The following is a 17,149-nucleotide window of genomic DNA, read 5'->3' on the forward strand; positions in this document are numbered from 1 at the left end:
TTCCTTGAAGATATACAGAAGTATGAATGAAATTTAAAAACCTGGGAAGGGGGAAGGGATATCAGTATAAAGGTGACCAGTATGTATGAGAATCAATTCTATACATTGTTGTTAAGATGATAGAAAAGGGGGTGATAATGTCAATAAATTCTTCTTAGGAAGACACAAAATATAAACATAATTTAAAACTTATCATTACCATTGTCTAAAATCTAGAAATCATGGGAGAAATGTAAAAGCAGGTTTAATGATTTTTCCTCTTCTTCCCCTTCCTTATTCTGGCAAATTATCTATCTATCTATCTATCTATCTATCTATCTATCTATCTATCTATCTATCTATCTAATCTATGTAGATTATTTATATTGCTGATAATTGAAGAAAACAATGTCCAAATATTTTAAAATTATAGTGACTTTATTATTTTTTGATTATGAAAACATCACATGGTCACTGTAACTCATGAGAGAAAACCATTGCTAACTCTTTCCCACATATAAGCTCCATCATGGGGGCGTGGATACTGTCCATTTCTCTGTGAGAACAGTGCATAGCATTTGGTGGGTGCTCCATCAATTCTACGTTCAAGTAACCAATTTCTAGAGACTGTAACAGTTAGTTACTGTACACGTCATCTTTGGTGGCACGAGATAGGAGCTATGTAGTGTAAGAATAGAACAGGGAGTCTACGAGGACTTATTTAAAAAGTCTTCCTCCAGGACAAGGCACAGACTCCCAGTCATTATTTAGGATCTTCTGAAATAAGAATCAAACTGAAATTTGTTTCCTCCACCTGTACACCCTCTCCTGCTCCTCAGACAGGTCCACTTTTTCCATACCTTGAGTGACTAGGTAAGACGGCTTTGTCTAAAACCAGGGTCAGCAAACTATGGCCTGCAGGCCAAATCTTGCCCCTTAACCATGTGGTTTTTTAAATGACCCATGAGCTAAGAATGGTTTTTAGATTTTTTTTTTAATGGTTGAAAACAACTTTTAAAGAGTAAACACCTCATGTTCTCACTCATACGTGGGAACTGAACAATGAGAACACTTGGACACAGGGTGGGGAACATCAGATACCTGGGCCTGTCGTGGGGTTGGGGGAGGGGGGAGGGATAGCATTAGGAGATATACCTAACGTAAATGACGAGTTAATGGGTGCAGCACACCAACATGGCACATGTATGCATATGTAACAAACCTGCACGTTGTGCACATGTACCCTAGAACTTAAATTATTAAAAAAGGAGTAATATTTCATGATATGTGAAAATCCTTTGAAATTCAAATATTAGTGTCTATAAGTAAAGTTTGTTGAAACATAGCCAAGCTCATTCATTCACTTGCTGTCTGTGGCTGCTTATGCATTATGACAGCAGGGTTGAGTAGCTGCAGTATGATCTGCAGAGCCTGAAATATTTTCTATCTGGCCCTTTACCAAAGCAGTTTGTCAACCTCTTCCCCAGAACTTTTGGCCAACTCCTCTACTAGGATAACGAAGACCCATAGGCACCACTGTGATTGCTATGTGTCTGCCACAGTACATATCTACTGAGAGACACATCAGATGTCTGTTTGCTTATTTCCCTTCAGCTGCCCAGGCGAGTAAAAAATTGAGGGAAGAATGAATAGATAATAATGTTTTCTTATTTTTCCCATAATGCACAAGTGTCCTACAGTTGATGAAATGTTGAATATGATAAAAATCTTGCACTTTATATGTCACTCTTTCCTTATTTCATGTACATTATTATTAATAGTAGTTTGATTATTTCTATCAGAAACTACTGGAAACAAATTACTTGTCCGTTCTGCTTTGTAGTATTATCTTTTTTTCTGGCAATTTACTTATAAATGGATTGAAAACTTCCCCTAGTAAGAATTCTCTAATTTAGTAGGTAAGTTACATTTTCTCTCACGTAGCAGGCAAGAGATGGTTCCCCTAATTAGTGGCTTAAATACTAATAGATTTGTTCTACTATCCTTGGAGCGTGGTGACAACTTTGGGGCACACAATGGGTAGAAACTGCCTGGTGCATTTGCTCTTTGAATGTACAAGCTCTGAAGCAAAAATTTCCCCCCTGAGTTAGAAGACTTTTACTTACCTCGTGTTAAAAAGCCAAAAACTAAAATGTCACCAACAAATGGAAATGTAGTATGTGCTAAATTACTGAGTATTTAGTAATTAATCCATAACTCACTTTCACAACAAAGTCCTTTCCATTGCCAATCAGCATTAGGTGTTTGAACGCTCTTACAAGCAGAAATATGTTTTCTCTGATTCCTTACTGATCCTCTCTTGAATAAAAGAGGACAGTCTACATCATTATTTACATGGCAGTCCTTTGTGCATCTGAAAACCAAATCTTCACCATTCTACAAATGGTTTTTAATTTCCTGCTATAATATTTTAAGCAAACCTTGAGGGGCCTGGTAATTCTCTTTCACAAAATAAGAAAGATTATAAATAGAATTAAGCCAACTTTGCCTATGGTCTGGTCTATTCTCCAGGAAGTTTCTCAGACCAAAATGCTTCCATTATTTTTTTCCTTGTAGGCTTAGGGCCTGCCTGAGCGATGGGAATAAAAGTTGTTAGGGGATAGCATGTGGGTATGCTACCTGGGGGACAGAGGGGAAGCAAGTGGCATCTGGACAAGCCAATGACAAACGACCTATGTTATAACACTTAAGCTGTGACAAACACAAATCTTGAATTAGGGCTAAAGAGATGAAATATGCAACAGGTGAAGACTTTATTTGCTTATGGTTTATGTGAAAAAAATCTTAGGGATTTAACTGTCAGTATTAACAAGGACCAATGCTAAAATGCAGTTGACACAGGAAAAAAACCAAAGCCATGAAAATCTTGCTACAGCAATAGACCATGGGAAATCCTACTCTCACTGTATTTTACTGTATTTATTCCACAGAATATGGTATCAAATCTGGATGCTGCATTTTAAGTCGAACATTGAAAAATTATAAAGTGCTCAGATGTGAAGACTGGAAATAATCTCTAACAGGCAATAAGAAAGATGTGGGATAATCTTGCCTGGAGAAGATAAAGCTAAGAAGAATATGGGAATGGTCTTCAAATATTTGGAGGGCTGTTATGAAAAAAGTGAGCCCATTTTGGGTAGGGGTACCTGCGGTGGAGTTAGAGCCGAAGCACTGGCTGTGATCCCCACCTGCCACTCACTGACTAGAGGACTTTGGACCATTTACCTAATCTCTTTGTGGCACATTGCGTTGTCCAAAAAGTGGCTGCAATAATGCCTCTGGTCCTACTTGCTCTTTGATTCCATGAAGAGATAGGGTCTCTGTCCTCTTCTTATGACCTTGAGTGGGCCTGTATGACTGCACCGACTAGAAGAGCACAGTAGAAATGATGCTATGTGACTTCCAAGACTATGTCAAAAAGGTTGTTTGGCTTCTGCCTCACTCTCTGTCTTGGGGTACTTGCTTTTGGAGCCCTGAGCCACCATGTTGAGAAACCTAGACACCCTGATGCTGCCATGCTGAGAGACAAGTGGAGAGACTACGTGGAGGCGGAGATGCTCCAGGCACTTCAGCGACGGTCTGATTGCAACTGCAAGAGAGATGCTCAGAGAGAATAGCTGGGAAAATTGAGAGATGATAAAATGAATCAGCTAAGGATAGGAGTGGCTTATTATGTAGCAACAGAGCACTGGGACATTCTCTGAGCCTTACTTGTAAAGAGATTATGATCCTAAGCTACAGAGAGAGTGTTGTACCAAGTAAATGAGATGCTCCATATCATGGTTTCATACCCACACTGAGTGACTTAATCATGACTGCTTCACAGGATGGGATGGATACCAGAAGCACAGGAGGCAGATGTTGGCTTATCCTGGAAAGACCATTTTAGCATTAGGACTGTCAAACAGAACAGGAGCCACTTCAGAAAGTGTGCCCCAAGGACTGCAGATATTTAGGCTGGATGCTTATGAATGTGTCAAGGGTGTCCCCCACAGGACACTTGCAGTGGGTAAGAGTCAGACTCGCAAGCAGGTGAAATCTCTGATCCTGGATTGAACCTGTTTTGCTATAATTTTGAAGTTCCTCTTCTTTAGGCATGCATGGAATTAGCCTTGTTATACTGTACGTGTATCTCTGTAAACAACCCCACATCCTTTTTGTAACAAGACAGAACAGATAAAAACAAACAAAAACCATCAATTAATATTTAGCAAAAATAATGACTCTGGGGATTCCATAGAAAGCTCATTCCACAAATATTTAAAATATTTTAAACAATAACTCTTAAGTTATGGTGAGAATTAATAAAAGACCTCTGACCATCTAGCAATCTGTTTAAAGAGTTTATACAACTTATTTTTTTACCCTTTAATACAAAAAATATTAAATCAATGCATTATTGGGCGCCTTATAGCACTATACCTTGAAACATGTTCTATAGCATCCTGGAAGAACACCAACTTTACTTCTTTGGGATTTGTGAGATTATAATCATCAAGATAGTCCTGTAGAACATTTGCAATTTTCTGTATATCAGGCATGTCATCATAAATCCGATCAGCTTTATCTGCTCCAAACTATAATTTATGTGAGAAGAACCAAGTTGGATTAATTCTGATAGACACATAACCTGGAAAATCCATTTCATTTAACTTCTTCAAGAGCTACACTGGAATTTTGAAGGTCTTTGCAATAAAATTTACATAGGAGCTCAGAAACAGGGTTTTGGTATTTCTCACAATGCTACATTCCGATTTCATTTTTTTTTTTTTTTTTAAGACGGAGTCTCTCTCTGTTGCCCAGGCTGGAGTGCAGTGGAGTGATCTCAGCTCACCACAACCTTCGCCTCCTAGGTTCAAGTGATTTTTCTGCCTCAGCCTCCTGAGTAGCTGGGATTACAGATGCCCACCACCACTCCCAGCTTATTTTGTATTTTTATTATAGACGGGGTTTCACTGTGTTGGCCAGGCTGATCTTGAGCTCCTGACCTCAAATAATCCACCCGCTTCTGCCTCCAGAAGTGCTGGGATACAGGTGTGAGCCACTGTGCCAGACCTAGTTTCATTTTTTTGTTGTTAGGTTATTGACATTGGAAAAGCTAACTGGTTAAAAACTATGCATAGCAGACTGCTATTATTATAAAAAATCATGCCAGAACTATTTGTAGTTTTTAAATAGCAGCCATCTAGGGTTACCTAAATTGTTGAAAATTAAATTCAGGTGTAAACTGCAGGGAGTCGAGTCCTTGTTTTAATCTATTGATGATGTCCCTTCTCTATCGTATGTGGCAACTGCCCCAGGGGCACTTTCTCCTGGACTGTTTTACTAAAACACACACAAGCAATGCAAGAAGAGTCTAGCTGTTCCTTTTCTGTTTAGTCCCTCATCTGATAATACAATCAACTAGAAACACACAGGAAAAGAATCTTCGAAAACAAACTTTGGACATACTTTTAATAATACACATAAATATATACTTTACAAAAATACATAGTTTATCTTTTTTATTTGTCAGTGGTAATACTTATCTAGAGTGGAGTTACCAGAGTGGTGAGGTATTGCATACATATAATATAATGATGAGTTCCTTCATGTGTTGAACCAGCATTGATTGAGAGCCTGCTACGTACCTCTGTGCAGGAACCTGGGAACTTAAGATGAACAAAACCAGACATGGTCTCTGCCCTCTTGGAGACACTGGGAATGTTTTACTCGAACAAGAGGCACCTTAGTAAAACAACATGGCTATCTGCCAGTGTAGGCAGGACAGTGAGATAGCAGATTTATTCTAGGCAGGTCAAGAGGGTAAAATTTACCAGAGGGTAAAATTAGGTCCAGAGGGTAAAAATTAGACAGAAAGTATTGCAGAGATGGGCTTGAGGAACTCATAAGGGAATAAAAGGAAGTTAAATATATAAACAAATTGCTACTAATTAGAGTTACTCTTAAATGAAGAGAACAATTCTCTTAACTAAGTAGCTTCACTACGTAGAGTACAATAAGGGGGAAGTCCTGAGTTAAGAGACTAGACCTCTCTGCTTCCTTCCAAACTGAATACCTGATAGCTCTCTGATTCAAACTGTTACCAAAATGAATGTAATTAGACCAGGAGTCAGCAAACTTTTTCTGCAAAGGGCCAGATAGTACATATTTTAGGCTTTGCAGGTCATATGGTCTTTATCACTACTACTGCACTCTGCTGTTGTAGAGCAAAAGCAATCATATAAAAAAATATATATATATAAATGGCTGTGGCTATGTTCCAAAGAATTTTGTTTACAAAAATAGGTGGCAGGCAGATTTGGCTCATGGGACATAGTTTGCTGACATCTGGCGTAGATCTTAACTCTTCACACATGTGAAGTTTTTATAGAATATAAATTTGAATTGGAAAATAATGCTTTATAATTTTCAAATGAGGTCAAGTCAGTTTAACATACTTACCTTAATGAAATCTCCAAATATGATGGGCTTATTCAAAAAATATTCCAGGTCAATTGCAATTCCAAAATGTTTGTCTATTTAAAGAACAAAACCAAGTTTTTAATATAATGATAATCTTGAATGGAATATTTTAGTGATAAAACATACAGAATAACAGCTGCTACTTTACTTAGAAGACTTAATTAATATATATAAAAACTGAGAGAATGCTGTGTTAACTCCATGCCGCTTTAGTTTAGCTGATAATCTCCCAAGTTTAAGATTAAGAATACTTAACAAATAATTTAAAACACTTGCTAAATAATGAATATTGGATACTTATTTAAGAAATAAGAAGTATTTTAAAATTATCCTGGCTTTTGTTTTATTTTGAGACGGAGTCTTGCACTGTCACCCGGGCTGGAGTGCAATGATGCAATCTCAGCTCACTGCAACCTCTGCCTCCTGGGTTCACATGATTCTCTTGCCTCAGTCTCCTGAGTAGCTGGGATTATAGGTGCACACCACCACATCTGGCTAATTTTTTGTATTTTTAGTAGAGACGGGGTTTCACTATGTTGGCCAGACTGGTCTTGAACTCCTGACTTTGTGATCTGCCCGCCTTGGCCTCCCAAAGTGCTGGGATTACAGGCATGACCACTGTGCCCGGCCTATCCTGGCTTCTTATCAGACAAAATGCTCTTTCTCCTACTTTCTCTCCTCTACTTTAAACTTCATAATAAATTAAAATACTAACACTTCCTGAATTTATTTATTTATTTTGGTATTTTTAGTAGAGATGGGGTCTTGCCTTGTTGCCCAGGCTGGTCTCGAACTCCTGAGCCCAAGGGATCCATGTATCCAGCCACCCAAAGTGCTGGGATTATAGGCATGAGCCACCACGCCCGGCTGACCCTTCCTGAATTTTAATAAAATTATTTTATCATATTGCATAATATTTCATATATTTTAATATATATTTGAACCTTCAAAGAAAATAACTTTTACTCATAAATTATGAAAATTCTTTTTGTGTTAATTGTTCTTTGTGGAAACCAAATTGCTTTTCTACTCGAGTAAAAAAAAAGAATAGGTAAAGATTCATATTTACTGGCCATTTCTGTCAGAATAACATGGAAATATTGCTTATCTTCATTATTAATCAAGCGATCGTGGAAGACTCTTTGGCATTCATGGCAAAAGAGTCTAAAGATCTGAATTTCTCCTCTTATTGTTCCTGGATCACATTGAAGGATACCTGTTTTTTAAGAAAAGAAAAAAAAAAAAAGAAAAATTCTACATTTGTAGAATCTCCAGTAATAGTTTAATTAGGAAATCCTTAAGTACAACTTCACCCTCACATTGCCAAAAATGACTGCTTCCCCGGTGGATATACACATATACGAATAGTGACTTCATTTATCGATAACAACATTGGGACACATTATTTGACAAAGACATTTCTGTCCCTGTTTTGTGATGTTTCTTTAACTGAGCATGTGAAGTGGTCAGACTCCACCATGTAAGCAAGTGGATCCCATTGTTACATGAGCTGCAGTATGCTAACTGAAGGGCCTCACCTTACTTTAAAATAGACTGAAGTATATGTATTTACTTATCTTGCAACTTTCCTCCTCCCAAGGCTTATACTGTTTTTGAAACTCCCATTTCTCTCTCTTTCCCAATGTCAGTCCTCACCAAATGCCCCTGGCCCTTCCGGCTTCTACTAAGATTATTCTGAGGACTGATTTCATTAGTGTAAATTGTTATTGCAAACACAGTTCTAATAATTTCAAGTTACAATCAAAGCAACAATGTACAGGAATTCCTGGAAATGGTACTTCTCCACAGAGACCACCAATATGGGGCTCCTGACACTGTAGACGGGGGCAGGGAGAGTGTCTACTGTGCATGTGGACACACGCAGCAGAGAGTGGGTACCACACAGCATGGTAGGTACTGCTCATGTTGCTTTGGAATACTAGGGTATTTCTGTAGATAATGATGCTACCTGTTTTTTGCATCTCACATTTGTGTTTGTGTGTGTGTTTGACATATATGTTTCTTGAAATGCTTGAAGTTTTTTTTTTTTAATTATACTTTATGTTCTAGGGTACATGTGCACAACATGCAGGTTTGTTACATATGTATACATGTGCCATGTTGGTGTGCTGCACCCATGAACTCATCATTTACATTAGGTATATCTCCTAATACTATCCCTCCCCCCTCCCAAATGCTTGAAGTTTTAATTATTTTCAGTTAATATTTGTAGAAATAAGGAAATTTCTAGGACTTTTGATGAAATGTGGAACCAAGGAGAAAGAGATTCAACATTGGAATTTCCTGTGTATTTTAGGATGTGTCATTTCAGAAGTAAAGTGGATCCTGAATTTTGAAGCTCAAAAATTATCTTAAAAATAGGAATAGAAAGGCAATGGGGAAGGATAATAAATAAATGACAAGATTAGACAATGTCTGAGGATCAGTGAGTGAGTCTGAAGCAGTTCATGAAAGAAACGAAGTCATAGTCTAATGTTTTCTAGGAAAATTGAGTTCATGAATAGCAGGACTAAACTGCTTATAAGAGGGCATGATTTCAGTGGAGGAAGAGGAAAACAAATTATTTTGTCATCCTGTGGCAAGGATGGTGTGCCAGCTTTGAGAGTCCTTCAGGCTCTTGAAGGAGGAAGAAAAAGAAAAGAGTGACAGAGCTTTCAAATTGGGAGTTGGGAAGATCAGGAACCTGTGTGAGAACTGTGCATTAGAGAGGAGCAGGAGGGGTTTGCAGGGTTCTTAATGCCTAAGCTCCTGCCATGGGCCAGCATCTCTTAGTTCATTCCCAGAGTTGTTAATGCACAACAGGTAATGACTTAGATTGTGATGAAGACGGGAAGGAGAACTAGCTTTCAAAGAGGCCAGTCATTGCTTCACAGGAAAGCACTCCGCAGCTTCTACTTTGGCTACTTTGCAGATATTGAAAACAAACTTATAAATGTTAGTTAGAATCTTTTTAGAGAAAAAAAAATATTGGCTGGGCACAGTGGCTCACGCCTGTAATCTCAGCACTTTGGGAGGCCGAGGCGGTGGATCACCTGAGGTCAGTAGTTCAAAATCAGCCTGACCAACATGGCAAAACCCCGTCTTTACTAAAAATACAAAAATTAGCTGGGCATGGTGGTGTGCACCTGTAATTCAAGCTTCTTGGGAGGCTAAGGCTGGAGAATCGTTTGAACCCAGGAGGTGGAGGTTGCAGTGAGCCGAGATCGCGCCACTGCACTCCAGCCTGGGCAACAAGAGTGAAATTCTATCTCAAAAAAAAAAAAAAAAAAAAAAAAAAAAATTAAGAGTGGTGTAGAACAAAGGGCACTGGATGGGGAGTCAAGGAATGAAGCAGATCATGGAGCAACTAAGAGTTAGTGTCCTTGTATACAAAATCAGGGGAGATTTGTTTATTCGTCTAGACATTCATTCATTCAGTGCCAGGCCCAGTTAGGCACTGGGATACAGTGGTGAACTAAGCATACAGCCCTTGGGGAGCTGACGTCCTAATGGGAGAGACAGATACATAAACACACATATATGCAGAGAAATATGTGTGATATGATTACAGGTAATAGGAGCTATGAAGGGACACGGGAAAGTTTTGCTGAGGAGGTGACTTTGAGCAGGGAAAGTGAGCCATGTGCATATCTGGTGTCAGAGCATTGCAAGTGACATACAGAGGTCCCCAGGCAGGCCCGATTTCAGGAATGGCAAGGAGGTGGCAGTAGCAAGGAGGAAAGTGGTAGGCAATGAAAGGGAGAGGGAACCCGGATCCAGATCACTCAGAGACTCAACACAGGCAGGTGCTGGAAGCAGCCTCAGGAGGGTCTCAGCAGGGCCCATGGTTGGCTGCTGTACAGAGGGCAGAGCTTGGTCCCTTTGAACAGGGTAAATGGACAACTGGAAGCAGGAGATTAGAGAGGAGGTTCGAGGGGTAGTGGATGGAGTGGTGAGGAGTGGTTAGATTAGGGATATATCCTGAAAATAAAGCTGTCAGGATTATTCATAGATTGCACAGGGGTTTTCAAGGTTCCTGGCGAGAGCAACTAATGGTAGTCTCCTCTGGGGCTGGGGTACGTATGGCCAAGGTGGAGGGGAAAAGCAAGAGTTCCGTTTAGACATGCCAATGTAGCAGGCCAGCTGGATGCCTGAGGGCGCACACTGAGAAGGAAGGTGGATATGCAAGTCAGACTCTTAGAGTAGGGGTGGGAGCTGGAGGCAGGCACTCTAGTGCCATCTCTGAGTAGACAGTATTTGACGATATAGAATTGACCAAAATTACTGAGGGAATATGTGTGTAGATCTGAAGACCGAGCCCTGTGGCCCCAACATTTTGAGGTAGGGAAGAGGAGGAGCAGCTATCAAAACAGACTGAGCGACAGCAGGCAGTGAGGGGGGACCGCAGGAGAGCCTGCCCTGGACCACTGGAGAAGGTGGGGAGGGGTGAGTTGTGTGGACACTGCTGTGAGGTTAAGGTGCCACTGAGAGCTGACCAGTGAATCTGAGCAGATGGAGACAGGACTCAGGTAGAGTGCAGTGTTGGGTATCACACTTTGATTGACATATATTGAAGGGAGAACTGGAGGTAGTAAGTGAGACAGGGAGGAGAGACCATACTTTAAGAGGTCTTTCTAGAAAGAGCAGAGAAATGGGAGGGGTACCATCAGGGGATATGGGACTTACAGAAAATTTTTTTTTTTTCAGATGGGAAGTATGATAGTGGCTTTTTATGCCATTAGGCATGATCCAATAAAAGAGGAAACTTTGAAGATGAGAAGAGAAGTGGGAACAATAGCAAAATCCTTGAATAGACAGGAGGGTATTGGGTTCGGTACTAGAAGGAGCACTGGCACTGATAGATGCAGGGGCAGCTCAGCCCAGGGAAGGAAGATGCAGGTTGTCTGGGAGATTTAGAGGCAGCCCTGGTCCAATTGCTTCTATTTTTTTTCAGTGAAAGACAAGTAATCAACAGGGAGTGAGAAATGGGAGGCAGTGTTGGCCATGTAAAATAGTTGTAAAGCACTCAGCCTGAACAGGAACAGGTGATGGGATTTCTGGGTGAGTCACAGAAAACTGCATACATACAATGTTACTGAGAGATTTGGGGGCCAATGGAAAAGAAGGGAGGGTGCAGATCAGAAAATGAGGGTTCAGTACTCTACCTTGCACACATTTGGATAAGTCCCTCAAGTTAAAGATGTAATGGGACTTGGCAGGTGTTGGCAGGAGGTCAACACTCATTTTCTTATAAATCTCAACTGAGGCTTCGACAATGCTTGATGCAGTTTGCTTTACAGCTGGTGGAAAGTCACTCAGGAAACCATTTAAGATGGCCTAGAATCAGAAACATAATATGAGAGGATTAGATTTATTTTAAACCAAATATCTATCTTTTAAGTACTCCAGATGACATATTTTCTAATAACAGAAAGCCAAATTCCAACACAAAGTCTTCTGGTATCAAAGCTCTTCTGCTTATTTCAGAAAACATTCTCGAGGATGCACTCACTCCTGTCTTCTGTGATTGTTTTGTGATGCCTGAGTGGCATTCATATCTGACTAGTGAATTTACATGAATGTACTCTCAAGTGATTTAGACCTCTGCTTGAGGTGAGTCCAAGGGGTCATCAAGAAGGGCACAAACCCACCTGAAAAAGAACAGAAACCCTCTCTCTCACTTTTATGGACGAATGACCACCACTCTCAAAGATTTTCATCTTCATGTATATTTCAAATGTGACTTACTTACAATGGTGAACTCCTTCACATTCAGCTTCCCCATTTCAGTAGCTGGCCATTCCCTCCTAAGCTCAGATCAGGAGCTTGGAAGTCTCTGTAGACACCTCCCATTCTCTGTCCCGCACAATCAATCTTGAACACATTTCTTGGGTCTATTTGCTTCTCTCTGTTTCCCCGGACATCACCCCATTCTGGGCTACACTCTTTTAAATCTGGGTTTCTCCCCTCTCTCCTTCACTCTGGCCTCTCCACTTCCATCCTGGTCTCCCTGCCGGTCCACCCTTCCCCCAGCTCCCTCACTTCACCCCTCCCTTCCATTGCTCCCTGTGTCCCCGCCACACTAGTCTGAACACCCGCGCTCCTTCCCATCTCAGGCCCCTGCACTACTGCTCCCCTGTCTCTGTGCCTAGCCCTCTCCGCTTGGCAGGTGCCTTTTCAGCCTTCATGTTTTAGGTTACATGCCATCTCTCCAGAGAGGCCTTTCCTGATCACTCAATCTAAAACAAGTCCTCCCATCAATCTCTCTGATCTTCTCATCCATAACATCACAACTTGAACATGTGTATTTATTAGCTAGTCCTTGACCCCCAAGTGCTTGGAAAAATCATTATTGTTTTTTAAATAGATAAATTCTTATCACCATTAACCCTGGGGTAACTCATGGGAGAAGCCACCAGAATGCATATCGATGTTTGCAAGTTAGTCCAATCTGAAGTTGTGACTTCAGATTTGGTGTCATATATGAGATCTTTTGAAATAAACCTGAGTATTTGTTTTCAGTGGGCCTCCTGTTTAACATTTGCTTTAACTTGTGAGGATGACCTCTTTAGGTATCCCCTCCTGGGACCCCAACATGAGTTTAACATACTCCACATGGTCTGTATTTTATGTAGGACCATCCCAAACCCAATCTTTAAATTTGATGAAAATCTGTCCATTTGTATGTGTATGATGGAGAATAGACAAGCTGATAATTTTATCTATATATATGTTATAGGTAGGTAAAAAGCTCCAGCCTTCTCTTCTCCATGACACAAATACAAATACAAATACAGTTTCTAACATATGCATGAGTAACTGTGTGCCTGTATCTAGATATCTCATTCATCTATTCATTATCTGCGTCCGTGGAAGAAGATCCATGAGGACAGGGATGATATACCAATGTCAGGCGTATGGAAGGTGCTCAACAAATATTTGTTTAATGAATGAATTAAAGGCTACTAAATTGGTATCCATACATTAAAATTAGCATATCATTATAAAATGTACTGAGGACCACAGCCTGATATTTTACTTAAGGATCTGGCTTACATGATCTGCCTGGCAACTTTGCAAAACTCTTACTAAGAACATGCACACAAGACACAGCCAGATTTGTCAGTTTTGGGAGAAGGATTCTTTGGCATAAGCACATTATCACTAGTTTATGGAGCCAATCATGGTTTTCAGTTACTGCTGTTATAGCTTTCTAACTAGAAATTTCATTAAATTTAATTTACCTGGTTGTGTGCTGTTCAGTTCACCCTTGGAGTGTATAGTGATGCATATTTTGGCACATAAATTTCCAATAAGTAAACACTCAGGTTTGTGTGAACTGTGTGGTCCAAGAAAGAGTCACTTATAATGTACATATTCCAACTGAGCAAACCGTGACTGGTTATTAGTGATGCACTCCCTGCATATATGCACTGATTAACTAATTTGCAATAGACTATCAAAGAAAGTACAATGATAGGACTAATTGTGTTAACACTAATAGGTGATTGAAAACATTATATATAATATACATGTACTATTTAGATTTATAGGCTTCTTTTATATAGTAGAAATAAATCTATTTATATATGTTGCTAACAATAAATTAGCTTATTGATTTTGCTCTTCTTCAATTCTTGACTACATCCAAGTTCTTTCTCCTCCAAACAGTAATGAAGGACAGGACAGATGGGTGATGAATTATTGGGTCCTGCTTAGGTGAGCTGTGATGAAAAATGAAGTTTGAGATCCATGGGCCTAGAGCAAGTTCTTTTTTCCTACAGGCAAAATACCCTGTCCGTTGTAATGACAGCAATATTCTTTCCCACCTGAATTCAGTCCAACCCGGTAGCCCCCAGAATCTCGCAGTTTTGCAACGTATCATTTCTATTTCCCCTTATAGTTAGTGTGGGTTTAAAATGTAAACCTGTAAAGTTATAGTGGGAAGAAGCAGCTCTATCACAGCCAGTTTTCAGCTGTGATGTGCTTGCTGGACGATGTTCCCATGGGTGACACATTTCCATGGACATGATAATCCCACAGGAGGTTGAGAGTTGGGGACCATGTCTTTCCCAGTGGCCCAGACTTCACTGTATTCTTCTCACCCACAAAATAGAAATCATTCCATTTTGGAATGATGAAGAATGACATTTTTGTAGTCATTACCCTGAATCTGCTTTAACTTAATAAAAAATGAAACAATTTGCAAATTCAGTTTCTTCTAACCAGGCATAAGTTTCTTGAGACACCCCTTACCACTCATCACATCACAGTGGATCTGTGGTGTGGTTGGGAATCACGCACTTCCAACTTCAAAATATAAATATAAAAGTTCTCAGAAAAAGTGTGCAGGGGCTTAGACAACCCCTCTAATGGCTTTGGTGGTTCCTGTTATGTCTTGTTCTATACTCTGGTGCTTAATTATAGGAGCTAAGCTCCCATCCTTTCATATTTTCTAAAACACTCTCCCAAAGTTCTTCAAAATGTGGCAGTTTTTATATATCTTTGTGGCATTGCTCCTAAACAGCTTATTGGAACTACTTCAATTTATTAAAAATAATTTCCCACAGAAATAAGCTATTTAAATACAAACAGAAAACTCCTTTCCACGTACTGAAGGTTGTATACATGTGGAGTCTGTCCCTCTTGAGAGAGGGCTTCCATTGGAAGAAGTCGATGCTGGTAATTGCCACATCCTTGGGCATCACTGTCCACATCACTGTCATCAGCTTCTCCAGGCCAGTCACCTGAACTGTCTTATTCTACCTTTGCACACACCTTACCATTTCCTGCCTCTGCAGTTGCATTCACCCGGCACTTCCTGTTCCTAAGATCCGTTCCTCCCTGTCAATTCCCAGCATCCCCAAGCCTCAGCTCACAATCTCTCTTGTCTAAGAAACCTTTGCAGGTTGGGTATGTGGGGCTTTAGTCATGCTGCTTCATATTCTCTTATTGTTCTACTCAAAATAATGCCTCACAATCTGTTGAGCACTTGTAGGGCAGGTGCTATTATTTTTCCCATATAAAGGATGGAGAAGTAGCCCTTTAGGGAAGTTAGTACAGGTGGACAAAATATAGGTTATTGTTCTTTGTGAGAGTGGCCAAGAAGATGAGTTCTGTTTTAGGTGTCTTAAGCTTGAGCTCTCTGGCACATCACGTGCCAAGTTTGGTGGCAAGTGGACACACAGACCTGGTGGTTAGGTATGAGATGAGCACAAAGGCAGGGGCTGGGTAGTGATGAGATCTACTAAGAACTGTGTGTGCAGTGCTAAGTGGCAGGGACCTAAGATGCAGCCTTCTCTAAAGGTAGGGGTTTTGTTTGCACAATCTTTCTGCATTTCTAGAACTCTCTGAGACCAACAGATACAGAAGGCAGTGATGCAAATGCCTGCCAGCTACTCTCCAGGAGTCCATATTTACCTGCTTCCTGCTCGGGAAAGAGATGGATAGATGGACTCCTTAGAAACACAAGACACCACTTTGATTGTGGGAGGCTTGGAACACATATATTTTCTTTTCCCCCTTTTGCCTAAGTTAGAATCAACACTCACCTGAAAAATCTGTTTCAGACTGTGATCTGAGGGCACTGGGAGGCACAGCATGCTGAAATGTCTGATGAAGCGGGGAGTCACAGGGTTGCGGCCACCGCCTGGAGGTGCACATGCCGATACAATTGTTACATCCTGTGTGCAGAGAAATCCACTTGGATCACTCAGCAGAGAACGAAATGCCACCTGCCTATCCCAATGGTAGGACTTCCCAAATGCCAGCATTGCATTACATTTTTTGTGCATGTTAAATGACTTCTCACAATCACTCCAAGAGACCACTATAATTACACCTATTTTATAGATTAAAAAACCAAGGCCCTGGATGGTTAAATAAGTTGCTCAAGGTCACTCAGCTGATTCATCTACTTTATATAAATACCTTTATGTGAAACTGTAATCTTAAAAACTTTGTTATCTGAAGATAAAATATAGTCATTCTTTCAACAAATATTCATTATTCATGGTAGTTAAGTTTAGTAAAGTTGGCTGGAGCACTGGATTGGTGGATACTGAACCATCGCTCCTAGGGTTAGGTTTCTGTGAGTCTCTGTGATGACATTTTTGTCAACTGACCAATACATAACTTTGTTTTATGTGCGTTTCTGTTTAAAACGCCTTATTTTATATTGTTGAGTCATTAACATTGAACTCATGGACCACAGCACTATTACTCATGCCTAAATGAAATTTATCAAATTCATTCATTTTTTTCAGTAAGGCACATCACAGCCTTTTTGTATTTAGGAATAGTAGACAGCACTTTAGCACTACACTTGGGCCATTTTAAATGTCAAAATCACCAACAGAAGGCATAAAAATGTGAAAATGTGGCCTCCAGTAGACTGTGAAAAGGGCAGTTGTTTACAGCATGAGAGCTGAAAAAGAAGGCAGAGTGTTGTCTTGTTCCACCTCATCGGGGAACTGTGGGTTGGATGGTAGAATTTTTCGCCACTCCGTACATTTCTGCAAAAGACAGAATAAGTGCTATGAATATTGATTTTGCAGTTACAAATTTTTGTGAGCAGGTGAATCTTCAAACATGGAATCCACAAATAGCCTGGGCTATTGTGAATTAAATGGAAAGCAAAAGCCCTGTGGGTCTAATGGAGAGAACATGCCACCTATTCCATCTG

The 17,149-nt window shown here is 40.1% G+C and overlaps 1 protein-coding gene across 2 annotated transcripts in view; it reads right to left on the minus strand.

The window, feature by feature from the left end:
• DNAH6 (dynein axonemal heavy chain 6) overlaps positions 1-17,149 on the minus strand; it is a 330,576-nt gene that overhangs the window by 133,528 nt on the left and 179,899 nt on the right. For both annotated transcript variants that reach the window (XM_030920632.1, XM_030920633.1), the window contains 5 exons: positions 16,017-16,148; positions 11,631-11,802; positions 7,535-7,681; positions 6,445-6,518; positions 4,423-4,577 (listed from right to left, as the gene is read on the minus strand). In XM_030920632.1, the coding sequence (XP_030776492.1) occupies positions 4,423-4,577; positions 6,445-6,518; positions 7,535-7,681; positions 11,631-11,802; positions 16,017-16,148 (680 nt within the window). The remainder of the gene's footprint in view (positions 1-4,422; positions 4,578-6,444; positions 6,519-7,534; positions 7,682-11,630; positions 11,803-16,016; positions 16,149-17,149) is intronic.

The sequence above is a fragment of the Rhinopithecus roxellana genome, chromosome 17 (assembly GCF_007565055.1).
Source record: "Rhinopithecus roxellana isolate Shanxi Qingling chromosome 17, ASM756505v1, whole genome shotgun sequence".
NCBI classification, from domain to species: Eukaryota; Metazoa; Chordata; class Mammalia; order Primates; family Cercopithecidae; genus Rhinopithecus; species Rhinopithecus roxellana.